The 15,164-nt window shown below is 36.2% G+C and overlaps 1 protein-coding gene across 1 annotated transcript; it reads left to right on the top strand.

Annotated features, from left to right (window-relative positions):
* Positions 1–599: 599 nt before the first annotated feature.
* On the top strand, positions 600–13,593 carry LOC131065041 (actin-depolymerizing factor). Its single transcript, XM_057999410.1, has 4 exons — positions 600–641; positions 823–945; positions 1,023–1,288; positions 12,946–13,593. Exons 2-4 carry the CDS (start codon positions 931–933, stop codon positions 13,094–13,096), a joined length of 432 nt encoding a protein of 143 aa, XP_057855393.1. The 5' UTR covers positions 600–641; positions 823–930; the 3' UTR covers positions 13,097–13,593.
* Positions 13,594–15,164: the final 1,571 nt, after the last annotated feature.

Below are 15,164 nucleotides of genomic sequence, written 5' to 3'. Positions count from 1 at the left end.
AATGCATGTATCTATCCTTATGAATTGAAAGATATGCCAAATATAAATGTAAATGTATGTATCTATCCTTATGAGCTCATAAGCTAATATAAAGATCTTAGATGCTTAATTGATGGAATTAGATAATGCTCAAATTTCTAATTAATAGATCTCTAAAATAAACTCAAACAATCTATTTGTGCAACTTCCTAGAACTATAATTTATATATTTTATAACTAAAACCAATAAACAATAACTAATTGAAAATAAGTTAAGTTGCTATGTTAAATTGTAATGTTGTGGTTAATGACACTAAGATTACAACTTTGGAGTGTTACTATTGAACATATGAGGTGAATAAAAATTGTTTACGTCTAAAAACAAATTAACTTTACCTCTGAAAACAAAAGATTAAAAAATAATAATATCAAATAGTAAAGATACACGACACGTTTCACATTTACACCATAAAAGCGGCGAATTGGAAATGCATCGTTACTTTCAACTAAATGCATTAATTATTAACATTAAAATAAACATCCCAAATCACACGGTTTTGACAAGGTCGTGGGTTCGGGGTCTGATAATACTTATCCTTCCTAAACAATTGCTTTGAAAAACAGCAACCGCAAACACCAAGCTGTTTGTTTGGTAACAGAAGGTAAGGTTAAAATTGGAAAAGAAATAGAATTTGGAATCTTTTTGACAAACAGAAGATGATTGTTGTTACTTTCGGTCTTAACTAAAGGTTTATGGAGGAATCTTAAGGGGACCCAAAAGACCGTCGCCTATCTTTTTACTTTCTCTTTTTAATTTTTTTGCGCCTATTTTATTGAACACAGAGCATTGCGATGATATCCACAGCGGATTGATTGAGAGCAGAGGTGATTTGTGTCGAGTTGGGTTGTGTGGGTGGTATCCGATCTCTTTCGTAAACAGCTGCTACAGCCATGTCGTTCCGAATGGTAAGTGAAGAGGCGATCTTATGCGTTTGTATTGTGTTTTGTTTTTGAAGGTGTGTTAATGGCGGGTTCTGTGGCAGTCGAGCGCATCATCCGGAATGGGTGTGGCGGATGAATGCAAACATGCATTCCTGGAGCTCAAGAGGAAGAAGGTGCATCGATACGTGGTCTTTAAGATCGATGAGAAAACCAAGCAGGTGGTGGTAGAGAAGACTGGCGGCCCTGCTGAGAGCTATGATGATTTCACCGCTGCTCTCCCTGACAATGATTGCCGCTATGCTGTCTATGACTTTGATTTCGTCACCAATGAGAATTGCCAGAAGAGCAAGATCTTCTTCATTGCATGGCAAGTTACCTTTCTTCATTTGAATTTGATGTTTACCACTAGAAACCCATTAAAAGGCTTTTTTTGTCATATCCCGATGTTTTTGTGTGGATAGTTTATGATCTGCATCTGTAATTAACAATTTTTGTTGAATTTGATATATATCACTAAGAGTCCATTAGAAGGTTTGCTCTCATATATCATATCCCTGGTCCTTTTTAATGGATAGTTTATGATCTTCATCTGTATTAACAATTTCAGTTTCATTGTTGAATTTGACGGATATCACCAAAAACCCATTAGAAGGCTTGCTCTCTTATGTTATATCCCAATGTTTTTGTATGGATAGTTTATGATCTTCATGTGGTTGCGATTCTTGTTTCAACGTTGTGGGTATGGGAGGGCAGCTCCCTTGTAATTGTGGGATTGGGACAAATAAAATAAATCTTTTCCTGAATGCTTCAAGACATACACACCCAAACGGCTACAGTGCATAGTATGGGCATCCTTGGATCTCGATTCCAGGTTTAGATTATCCATGTCTGGGATTTCAACCCGGCCTTAGCCTTATGTTTCACATATTGTTTAGGATGGATGGCCCGGAAATCTGTTGAACTGAAAAGTGAACCGAGGCCCTGATTATTATAAACCTGAATTTTCATAAAGATAATCCTCTAGTGAGATTGGTTTAAATTTCTCTTCTATAAGTGTTAACTTTTGTATTGTCTGTTGGGTTTTAGATCGGTTTGTTCAGTTGCAAATATTCATTAATTATGTGTCTAAACTAGCACCTTTTTAAAAGAGGTGTAGGACAAAATAACCAACCTGATAGCTGCTGAACCCTGCCTTTATTTTACCTTTTAAATTGTGAAATCAATGGATTATAAGCTTTTTTGATTAAATCACTTGCTATGCCTTGGCCTTGAGCACATAGCAACCACCTCGCAGAAATTATATGTGCTTAAATTGTTTTGTGTTTGAAGTCCACGGTATCACCTAAGCCCTATTCTATTAGTCTGCAGCTGTATTTAAGAAGGCAGAAGAAGAAGCTTTTCCCAGCTTCAAATTTTTTCTTTCTTTGTGAATGCCATATCGGGCAAGGAATCCTTTACTCCTTTTCTTACCTGTAGTTCATCTGTCGTCTATTGCAATTTTTTTATGCTTGCACAATTCATATTACCGTATTTGCATCAGCAACAATAAACTATATTTCAGATAGAGGGATGTTCTCTCATAGGAAATCAACTAGGCAACAGTATCTTAAGATGCTACTTTAGATTTTAGAACTGGTAAAAGCTTGTATTGAAGAATTGCCAAAAACTAGTTTGTTTCCTCATAAGCATATGCAACTGTTCCTCGCTGATACATCCTCTGCTCTCTGGGTTTGACCCAGACATTTCAGGGACATACTCCCCCTTACCCCCTGTGCCTGTTGCATACCCTTTTTCCCCTGCCCTTTCTATCTTTTTGTTGGGATGTTTCAGACCCTTTTTTTTTAAATCCCAGGGATGCAGCCTATTTTAGGGAGATTACTTGGGGCTGTCTTAATGTTTTTGTGACACCCAAAATCTGCTGCGGACATCTTGATTGTTATAGTGGAAATTGATCTTGCTGGGACCCTTTGAGTCATTGATACTTCTGGCCTACCATCGGGTTATTTGTAACTTGTAGTTGCAACTTGAATATGTAAATTTTTTATTTGCATTTGTAACTTGCACTTATAATTACAGTGGGGCTAGAGCATTAATGGGCTAGTCTACTCTTTTGTAACTTGTTTAAGTGGTGTATAAATAGAGGCAATCTCTCCAACCATTCCCAATCTATTCACTCGATATTGCTAGTTCCTCCAACAGAGCTACTTGATCTGAGTCCAATTCAAATCTGGCCTAGGATCTGGTTTGGCATGGCTAGGGAATCGTACCAGGAAGTGGCATGAAGTTTGTGAGGACTGAGGAGTGAACGCAGAATGAACCCAAGCAGTTCCAACAAAACTCAGATAGAACCTTTGGTTTTGAACCCTTTTTTAATTTTCTTTTTGCTTTTTCGAATAATTTTTGGCATTCTGTGCAATTGTGGATGGTGACAAAGCCTTTGTTCTGCTTGTATTCCCAGGAAATACCTCCAATTTCATCTTCCCTACAGTTAGGTCTCTAATGGCATGGTAGAAAAACACCACTGCCATTAATTGATCAATCGGTTCTGCTTTTCTATTAACTGAAATAAATCTGCTTCAACCTGTTATCAATGGAGGACGTCTGATATTTGACCATGTAAAACTTCAGTCAGTGTAGTGGATCATTCAAGTTTTTCCTGTGAAATAAATGCCCAGTGCCACATTTTTATTTCAATCAGTTTGGGTGGAAAGCCTATCATTTATTAAAATGTTTACCATCTATATCATGGGAATTTTGATTGAATATTCGTTAAAAATCTTTTTAAAAATATTTAGAGTAAATTTATAATAAATATTTATGTATATTTAATAAGAAGGAATATAAATATTTAGAGGACTTTTAGGGAGAAGTGTCTATATTAATGGATTAAAAATTAGTTTTTATGGTTTAAAAATCCAACCCATTTTTTTTTTTGCTGATTCCACAAACCAGATCCGGCAACATTGAAGCTGTTCTACATTATAATGAAATTGTTCTTGTGGTGCCTTTTAACATAATCTCACATTGGTATTCTGTTCTATTTTATGTGGAAAGAGACCATCAATACGTGGTGGTTTCAAAAGACACCAAGAAGGATATCTCTATAATGTAGAATAATTCGCTTGAATGGACTGGTTGAAAAAGGTGGAAATATTGGTGCTATTTCTACACCTTCCTTTCAGGCACACATTTACATATGCAAGTTAGACCTACAAGGTACACATAACTCGATAGTACACCACAATTATTAGTAACTCAAACAGACCCGGCACCACAGGTTTTGTACTCTTAACACCCTCTGAAACACAATTGGAGGCCTTAAGAAAGACGATGTTGACAAAGCCAAATTTTCTGAAAAAATTGAGCCCTTAACATCCTTCCAAATGCCAACTTTTGATAACTTGAGCAGCTCCTGCAATTTAGCAAAATGATGTATCGCACAAACTGCAATAAGATGTCCTCTGCACCTTCTTCCATTCCTCTTTGTTCTTGAATTTGACAAATATATCAAACTTTGTATTCATAAGAGCATAATTGGCCTGTTGTTCTCTACTGCAGGTTTATCATGGTATTTTTACATCCCCGTCTTTTCCTTAGCCTCTTCAAGGGGGCAATAGTAGTAGTCTGCTTTGGGATGCCTAAAATTACTATCCCCCACATAAAAAAATGCTAAAAGGAAAACATATTAGTTAACATTTAAAAGTGAGGCATTGGTGAATAGTTGTTTTTGTGATCATTGATGATATGATTAAATATTATATTTACAACTTTGTGGACATATTTCAGAGATTCATTCAATATTTTCATTTCAATTTTCAATGGTCAATGTTGACTGTTTATTGTTTAATTTGTAGTTAATGAGTTTCAACTCTCTAGAATGTTTAACAGTTTAATTACAGAGTTGAACAGCTACACACACAAACACAAAATAAAGCTGTATGGTGCCCCAAGTCATCGACTCCACATCAGCCATTCCAACTCTTCAAAGTTGACGTTGGCCAAAATCTATGAGTTATTGGCTAGTGAAAATCACACCAACACACTACACACACATCACACACACACGAGTGCACACGCACACACACACAAAAAGAAGAAGCTGTATGGTGCCCCAAGTCATCAATTCCACATCTCACATGGGATTTTTGGCCGTTGATAAGCTCATTCCAATGCTCTAAAAGACATGTGATATAAGCAAACAATTTTGCATCACTAGACATTTGATTTTACCCTTTCAAATGACATATTGGTTTGAATACCAGTGGCTACTCCAACCATGCATGCCTTCTACTTTGTAACACTAATTGTTCTTGATAAATAAAACACTGCTCTTAGATTTAGTTGTAAAGACATTAATTTTCTATCACTCACACAAAATTTAAATTGGTTCACATATGTAAGCAAATAGTGGTATATCCATACCAAAGCTGCTCACATTAGACTGACATAAAAGCTACCTAGGTTCCTATTAACAAAAATGAAGATATTCTTATCTATATTGTCCACCAAGGCTAAAAGAACAAGCTATCAAGGGTCGAGCCTCTCGCAGTCACCCCAATCAGGACCTTAAATGGAATCAGTCAGAGGAGGGCATTCTTGATATTAAATCCATTCTAACGTCATTGGATCATTGCTTATGCTTATACTAGTGACTTGATGCCGTCAGTTGAAAAGGTCTCTTCATGCTAATTTCTTGGCGCTGGGTACTCAAATCATTATATCTATGAACACTAAAAGAAATACCATACTTATTTCTAGATCTATTGAAGGAGACATAATCTATTGTAAATGTCATATGTAAGTGCTTATAGAAGACAACAGCAAGCAACGGCTCTGAAGTAGTTGAAACTTGAAATAATCACAAATCAGACCATTAATCTTGAGGAAGAAAGTCAATGCAATAAAACACAGCAACAATATGGCTGTAGTAACCACTCGGGTCTCACTTGTGAACTGTAGAGCTTTCTACCCATTCTGATCAGCCCATTAAGGTCATCTGTGTTGCAAATCTTTCCAAAGTTACATCCCTGAGACTAAGTCTCAAAATCACTCCTAAAGTCTGATGCCAATGCATCCTCTCCACGTTACTGACTTATCTCACATAGAACCTCCTGCAAAGAGCTATCATGCCACTTCATCTTTTCTAAGACAAGTATAATATTGAAAACAGCAACACTATACAACTCACTCATCCTACTCAAGTCTGTGTTCCCCATATTGGCAATATGTCTCAAAATAAGGAATTTTCGATGCATTTTGCCTTGGCAAACATTAATGACACCTTTTGAGATTCATACATGTGATGGAAGTGAAAGGAGGAAAACCAAAAAATTTTGAAGAAAAATATTAATCATCTTGTTTCCCACTCCCAGTACTAAAATGATTCAGTATGACCTTAAAATTTTCTAAAGAAACAAGAAAAACACATTCAACTTTGAGGTAAAGCTTTTAAAGCCTTCAGAATATAACTGAAGCAATAGAACAACTGCTCTCTACCGACAAGGCAAGAAGATGGTTGTCTGAAGTCATCCAATACAAACAATTTCAGCAAAAAGAGCCTTCGATGATATTGCTTTCTCCAAGGTGGATGTCTTTCAAGGAAGAGCCACTGCTGCAGCCTGCAACAACTTATCTTGCTTTCAAATGCCAATGCCTGCATGCTTGCCTAACCCACAGAGATAGAAGCCCTTTGCTCTCAAAGGGAATGCCGATGATAAATGCTTTTTTTTTAATAAAAAAATTTAGTGCTACTTTTTGCACGCTTTCTGAACTTTATCAACTCATGTAGTTTCTTTTTTCACTTGCTTTATATATCTCCTAGTGTCTGAGCCAGGGCAATACAACTAGGGTTCTTTTATTATTAAATACTGAATACCAATCATTATAACTGTCTTTTAAAAAAATGTATGTATATGCAATGTCAAACATATACATATGCATATATCATGCACACACACATACACAAAGTTTGGTATTAAGTGCCTTGCAAAAGGCAAAGCCAAGGGCATTGAAAAATATGGAGTCAAAATCTAAAGCTTGGTAGTCTGATCCTTATGCCTCACCCCCATCATCATCAGTCAAGTCGTTAGGAAGCGCTCCCCAAACAATAGACTGAACATTTGATTGTTTTTGAAACCTGGAATAAAAAGAGCCAACCAATTTCCAAATCATCAAGATTGGTCCTCTTTTGGCAAAATTACATGGTTTGATTAATGAACATTATAGTTACTAAGAGATGGGGATTGGTATTTCTACAGAAGACAAAGGCAGGTACTCTGTACCGGTATGACATTTTCAAAAAACAACAGAGATGGGTGCTTGGAGACTGCAACAAAAACCAAAAAACAAAATTTAAATTTAGGAAAAAAATAAGCGTACAGTGGCTATGCAACTTGAAAGAATGTAAAATATTAAAATGCTTGAAATGAAAAATTAACATTTTACAGTATTAAAGTAGGTGCCAACAAAAGAAAAGATAATTATATTGAATCATTGATATCTTTTAATTAGTGCTTTGAAATAAAACATTAAGTTATTAACCATAATCACCTGGAGATGGCAGACATAGATTGGGAAGGGACTGCCATTGTTTTAAAAACATGGTACGTGATTCATTGGAGATTATAATATTTTCAATCAATTGATAAAACTTCAATGCACATACACGCAATGAGCCTTTTTATAATTTATTGTTTCTCTTCGTACAATTACTTCTTTAGGACTCGATAAGAAAATTTTCTGCTACAAAAAATCCTGTAATTTGCAATGCAAATAATAGAAAATTACAAGTCTGTTAGTGTATTTCTTTAGTTCTTTTAGTTTTTGTCAACCACATATCTGCATTTTAGGAAAACCTAATGTAATTAATATTAATAACTATATATCAATGAAAACTCTATAAGTCTCCCAATTTTGAAGCGCCCCAGTTATTATAGGTCATTGAAAGTCTAGGCAAATAAAATGTAATAAATTATATTATATTCTTTTGATTGAATCGGGCTGTACTTCCACGGAGTCTGCCATGATTAGATCATAGAATATAAATACACTCTACTAAACTTAATTAGCAATAGGCTCCTTGTTATCTTTTTTTATATGAGTATTAGCCTCCATAGCCTGAAATTAGGGTAGGCTCGAGATGCTAAGGCTTGGCATAGATTCTAGAATATTGAAGATAACTATCTATTCAACTATTTTGATGAAATTAATTCTTACATCCCTATAAAGTTTAAACCAACAACATGAAATGAAAATGAAATTATTAATCATATTTTGATTGATCAAAACTGCGTTCCCACGTTATGATCTTTAAAAACTAAAGAATATAGCTAACACAAGGACTTATACTCACAATCTACATGGTGAAACTGGTCGTAGGATTAACCCAAAATCATGTTGGAGATATCAAATTTGTAAAATTTGTGACACAAACTTGTCCTACGCTTAAGAATGTGAGAAGCAAATTCACCTGACTTAATAACTCAAATAAAATATTCAAGTCGCTTATAAGAATCAAAATGACATGGGCATTGATTCCTGTTACCGCGTCATTCTTCCTTCGTAATAAGAACAAATTCCTTTTTAGAATTCCTTTCGGAGTCCTAGTCTTTCTTGTAATACCTCGGGTCAAGCCCTTAGTCCGTTTGTAAATCGTCTTTCAGTCAAAAATGCCGAGTTTTAGTAATTGGTTGAACTCTGTGAACACTTTGAACCATCTTGAACCGGGTTCAATAGGTTCATTTAGGTTCCACAGGTTCCTAGGTGTTCAGGGGATTTTTCATACTAACATTTTCTTTAAGTGTTTTGCAGCGGCTCTTTATGGGTTTTTGTTCGGTGACGTGTTATGCCATCTATCTCCAGGCGTTGAACTCATTGAACCAAGTTCAAAAGGTTCAAACGTGTTCAACATGTTCAACACAACACAAATGGTCAGCAGGTTGACGTAATTAATACTCTCAGAAAGGATTTCCCTTGAGCGTAGTGTATGCCTTGAACTACTTGAACCCCTATGAAGTCTGTTCAGGATGTTCATATGTGTTCAAAGTTGGTGGGTCCCGCGGGTTAAATGATTTGATGGTGCATTGATTGCCAAATATGAGGAGGGTGAACCATATCTTAAGTGACGTCAATTGTTGGCTTTTCGAAGTAAGTAATCATTTCGGGAATTGGTGGTTACTTAAAAAACGCCGCCATGCATTTAATGCATGCATGCGATGTCCAATCCACAAACTTAACACACTCAAACTGACAATTGGAATTATTGCACTTAATAGTTCCGTATCATTGCCCTCGCTATAAGGTATGAAGGATTAACTCTCTGAAAATTTGTTCCTCTCTGCTGCGGTGTTATTTTTCCTGGATAGAAGTATTAATCGCCGATAGTCGTCTGGTTGCTCAACTGTGAAGGTGAGTCCATTTCTTGTTCTCTCCAATAATTTTTACCTATATTTCTTCTCTCGTAGTAGGGTTGCTGCAACAAATTAAGGCTTATCACTTTGAATTATGAAGTCCACATTGCACTTGTTCGGGAATGTTTTTAGCCTTGCATGTACAGAGCCCATAGTTAGCGATACCGACCTTAAAGGGGAAAATCTTGAAGTTTTAAAAGAAAGGGTATTCAAGGGGATTGATGGCTCTTTTGGTGTGGAGATTTTGAGTAGCGGTCTCATAGAGGCAGCAGCTTTTCCCCAGCTATCCCTTGCCCAAAATTGGTTAGGGAATGTATCTCTAGGTATGATCCAGTCTTAGAGACAGTTCTCCAATTTTTCCCCTGCTTAGTCAATCACCGAGTTCAACGCAGACAGAACCGGACACCGAAATAATGTAGCAAAATACTGGCTGAAGGTTCCTCAAAGGGGTGGTTCCAGGTTGCCCAAGAATCCCAGTAAGAATCACATGCTGCCTCACATTCACGATGTCATGCTTTTGTTGCACCGAGTCAGAGGCTCTGCAGAAGCCTATAGTTTCGACGACTGGATTTATTACTATGTGCAGCTAGTACTAGAGGGGAAGCAATACCTTGATTGGGCAGAACTGATTTCCGATTCAATGAGGGAGCAACTGAGAATGGCTAAACAGTTTAAGCAGAATTTCTTCATGTCTTCGTATCTTGTATACTGTTTGGCGTGTGTTAAGGAGTTAGTTGGAATACCAAGACAGCTCACTGAGGAGGATGTTCTCGTGTACGATTTCTACCCCATGCTGCAAAAGGATAATGCCTTGCAGGATTTCAGAAGGGTACACAATGCTTTTCTGGGTAATTTGTGCTATGAATTGAAAAATGTGAAAACCAAAAGGATCTCTGAGGATGCACATACGTTGATAAAGAGGTTTGGCAGTTTCTTTATCCAGTTTCCTCGTTTCTGCTATATAAGAATTGGTGGCTTTGAAGAGGAACCGTTCAAGCTCCCTCATTTTTGTTCAGATTGCTTTGTTTTAGTGGAGATATGTAGGCAGTTGACCTCTGTGATTAAAAAAGCGCAACCCAGGGATAAATGGGAGGGTCATTTTCCCATCCAATTAGGTGTGTTGTCCTGCAGTTCAATGTCGGACGCTTTGAGCATTGGAGTAGACCTCAAGAACTTTAATTTTCCCCTGTATCCTGAAAGAAAAGGTTTTGATAATAAGGGTTTTTCCCGAAGTGTTGGTCTAATGCCATATCTCCCAATGCCGCAATTAGAGGACTTCTGGGAAGATTGTATTGATGAACTCGAGGTGTTCAAAAGGGGCAACATGAGGATGGTATTAGAACAAGTTATTTCACTACAGGTAAAGCTGGACATTAAAGGGCTCGAAGAGGATTATCTAGAACTGTTTAATCCTGGATACTTAGCTCGAGCAGAAACTGAGGTGCCTTCAATCAGTTGGGACGAGGAAGAGGAAGATGATATACAACTAAGAACCAAAGGAGTTTTGGAGAGAACCGTGGCGTGGGTTGCTAGGAAGAAAGTGGTGAAATTAGGCGTCAAGTCTGATTCTGCGAGAAGTAATGAGGTTCCTCTGCGTTCACCAATCTATAATCCAGGAACTCACAACCGCCCACGACGCCCAGGAAAGTGGAGAAGAAGATGATGATGGGAAAACGGCATAATGCGTTGATCCAGGCCCTGATCTTTGTTTATGTGATTTTCATGTTTATGCAAAGACTTCGGGACATCTGTCCCAATTACATCTTGTTAGTTTCATAACTGTTTTGGGGGAGGTCGAGTTTTCAGGGAGACCTCCCCTGTCCTAAAAACTATAAATTAAAGGAAGATAGATGGAATAGGGGTTAGATGGTGTAAAGAATTTTAGTTAGTTTTTAGTTTTATTTTCCTCTGTTTTGTAAAAGTCCTGTTTTGTGGAAGGAAGGATCAAATTTTCAAATTTGGATTTGGAAAGGATTTATAGATGTATTGTCGTGCCTTTGTCACATAAAATATATATATAAAAGATCATACTGTTTTTTTTTGGGAGAAGGAAAATCTATGGGTTTTGGATTTGTGTAGTCACATATCTTTGCATATGTTGAGCTAATCAAACAACAGTAATCACCTTTCTAGTGCAGAAAATTATTATTTTTTTGGGACTCCTTCCTATGAGTGTTTGTTTTTAGAAAAAGATTTGTGCTTGAGAATAGATTTGTTTTCTCTTATTTGTTCTTTTTTTATCTGAATTGTTGGAATGGTGTTCTGAACTTTGTTTCAGTTACTTCCATCTCTTGTGTTGAAACGGTTGGAAAGTTAATTTTTCTCTAAAATATGTGTGAAATATTGGCCTCTCATACAAGAATGAAGTAGGCAGACTTGCATGCTTTCTGGTTAAAAGCATATTACTCAAATAAAATTAATTAGATTATTCCTCGAATAATTAAGATAGGGAGCTGTATCTATGGAAAATTCAGAGGGAAGTGGTTTATATAACACTTGCCCAACTGTTTAGTTGAACACTTGTCTTTTAAAAAAGGCGACAGAGTTTGAAATTGATCATTTTTAAGAAAGGCAAAATCTGTTCACTAACAATTCCCACCATGTTTATACATACAAGAATCTTTTTTTATCCATATGAATATGAATGGGACTATTTTATCCCTTTTTTCTTTATAGGAAATTCTACACGATTGATTGCATGGAGGAGCAAGCAGAAAGATAAGGATTGCAATTTCAAGACCAATTACAAAGAGGATGCTCCACCTGTGAAGTGTTATAAGATGTATATAATTTAGAGGGATGAAAACAATAACAAGAGGAACTCGAATTATACATTGTAAAATGAAGTTAAAATACAAATGAAATTATATAATTCTATTATGCATTTCAAGAAGGTCATAGATCAATTGGTATAGAGGATGTCAAAATTGCCATCATCATCACCAAATTCACCATTCACAAAATATGGGAAACTCGTATCTTGTAGATCAGTTTGGTATAGAGGGTGTCAAAATTTGTCATCATCATCACTAAATTTACCATTCCCAAAATATGGGAAGAACTGAGAAAATTATATATATATATATATGAGTTTCTGGTAGGAGGGCAAGGAAGATCAGGTGCAAACAGGGGAGAAAAGTTTTGGGGACTGAAAATAATTTTCTCTGTTCACGGATATGCCATACTTGAATTGAGAAAATTATATATATATGAGTTTTTGGTAGGTGGACCTGGGAGATCAGGCATAAACAGGGGAGCAAAGTTCTTGGAACTGAAAATTATTTTTCTCAGTTCAAGGATGCCATACATACATACATAAATACACACATATGATATATTTGCCATCCTTGAACTAAGTATATATTGTAGTTGAAGTAATATATATTTTTGTTTGTGGGTTTAGGAAATGGATGAGACATGGATTTTAATTTTTCCGAGTGTAGTTGCTTTTATGTCTTTTGGGTTTGTTTGCTACACTTACACTTCTTAAACTTTTCTGATTGCTCTTCTCTGCTTGCCAAAAATTCGGTTCATCAACTTTGATTGTGCAGAAAAAATGTTGTAATTATAATATTATTGTCTTACTATATGGCTGACAATTTTGTTGTGGGTTTAGGTCCCCTGACGTATCCCGAATCAGAGCAAAGATGCTTTATGCTACCACTAAAGACAGGTTGCGAAGGGAACTTGATGGTGTTCATTACGAGGTTCAGGCCACTGATGCTACTGAAATTGATATTGATGTTATCAAAGACCGTGCAAATTAGATTGGAACCATTTATTTATACCTTAAGATAGCAACAGGTGTGAAGATTATGACTGTTGTCTATTGCAGTGTCCTCTGTTTGCAGTATGACCAGAGTACTAACTGCAGTTTGCATTTATTAGACTGTGTGACTTCTTATATGATGCAAAGTAAACACTTATATTTGCAGTATTCTTATTTTGGGAATAGCTGGAAATGTTGGAACAAATTTGGTGCTCAATATTATCCTTTATATGAATGTCTGGAATTTGCGAAGAATAGCAAATCCAAATATCTAATGTGATTCAGAAGCAAAGATCTGAGCCCAAAGTTTTAATCTTGTTACAAGGGTTACTGTGTTTTTTATTGGCTACTAAAGTATATGTATTTTTTTTATTAAAGGTCATTGCTGTTTAGACTGGTAATGCTGTGCACTGCTAGGGGTAAAACCCCAAAACCAGGTTTACTACCATGTAAATGTTATTTTTCAGAATTTTGATTGAACTACTGTTGGATGAAGATCTAGATGAACACCAAATACCAGTTTTTTTGCTTTAAAAAAGTCAAATTGAAGTGCATTGCTTTATCCTATTATTACTATTTTTTTACCACATCTTTAGGATCAGTAAGACAGCAGTTTTTGTTCTGAATAAATGATTATACTTACAATATCCCATGATCCCAAATATGAATATATTTAGTCTGTTATCTGGAATTACTTTTTTTATGGTTAACCTCACTGAAGATACCTCCTGTTTCTCGTTTATGTTATTATATGATTCTCAGCTTATTTTGAGAATGTAGACTTAATATTATTTTCAGAAAATGGGGCATCCGTACCAGTCACAAGTTCAGAATTGTTGGTCAGACTACCTCTAAAGAAAACTGCACAACCTTCACGGCAAATTTGCATTTTAAAGAAGAAATTAGGTGTCTTATTAACTGGGATTCCTTCTTTCAAGATGTCTTTCAACTATTAGATCATTGCCTAGTTGTTGACCCCTATATCATGCTATTTGATTTTAAGAAAAGAATTCCGTGAGGGTAGTTTGGAGGAGATTACTGAACACCTTGAGATGTCCCAAAGATTTTGATCGAGGTAGAGGGTGCTATTAAAAATCTTTTTTAGCACAGATCAAGGGGCAATCACCTGCTTTGATATTTTGCTTTCTCAGAGTTGTTGCACAATTTTTTTGCCAGTTTCCAAAACATCTTTTGGGTTGGCAGGTAATGGAATGTCTTCAATTGAAAAGCTGTATACAGTTTATTTTGCAAGCGGCAAATCATCATACAAGATAAAGCCATATAATTCTGTTGATCTGTATTTATCAAGGAAAATGAGATGAACTTTCAAACTTTTAGATTTTTCTGTCATACCAAAATCCATTAAGGTTGTTTGTCAAGTTCGCTTTCCAGTCTTTTCAAGAGTCTAAACTAGTCCTACTTATTACCATGGACCCATGGTTTGTTTTGCTTACAACTACAGTATTATTGTTAGGTGGTAACTCCAGATCTGCAGTCCTCCTACAGATTTTCTGGGCACTGGTACCAGTGACAGGTGGCTTGTACAAATCTCCAAAACTTCATGCCCCCTTACCAATAATTTCTAGTAAAGGGAGAAATTGATCTTCATGTGGATTGGCAAAGTTATGTCTATTTGTAAGCATGGTCATGATGTCAAAACTGATGGGTACAGAGTTTGAACAATATATAAGGACATAGGAAAAGGAATCGCCTTATTGGCTTCCACAAGGGATTCAGAGATTCTCATAAAGAAACATAGAGTCGGGCTTGGCTGTGACCTTGTGACCTAAAAGGGAACCTTTACCTTATAGATTTATGTGCGTGCATGTGTGTTCCTTGAGTTCTTTTATTGGGGAACAAGGGAACATGGGATTGCAAAAAATGGATAAGGAAACATATGATTGTTAAAAGGGGATGACTAGAATTACTCCCATAATCCTAGAAATGGTACTTGAATAGGATAATAGCATGGGGACAGTGACACCTGCTGGAGATTTGCAAGGGTGCATCCTTGCTGAACATATAATCAAATGGCTCTTTGCAGCATTCCTTGAACAAAATTCATG

This window comes from Cryptomeria japonica, chromosome 11, assembly GCF_030272615.1.
Source record: "Cryptomeria japonica chromosome 11, Sugi_1.0, whole genome shotgun sequence".
NCBI classification, from domain to species: Eukaryota; Viridiplantae; Streptophyta; class Pinopsida; order Cupressales; family Cupressaceae; genus Cryptomeria; species Cryptomeria japonica.
The sequence above is the reverse complement of the archived record's forward strand: the minus strand, read 5'-3'. Positions and strand labels throughout refer to the sequence as shown.

Bases quoted from the DNA above. Each gene is read 5' to 3' on its own strand.
- LOC131065041 (XM_057999410.1), top strand. The intron at 1,289-12,945 runs GCAAGTTACCTT...TTGTGGGTTTAG, and splicing joins AAGATCTTCTTCATTGCATG to GTCCCCTGACGTATCCCGAA.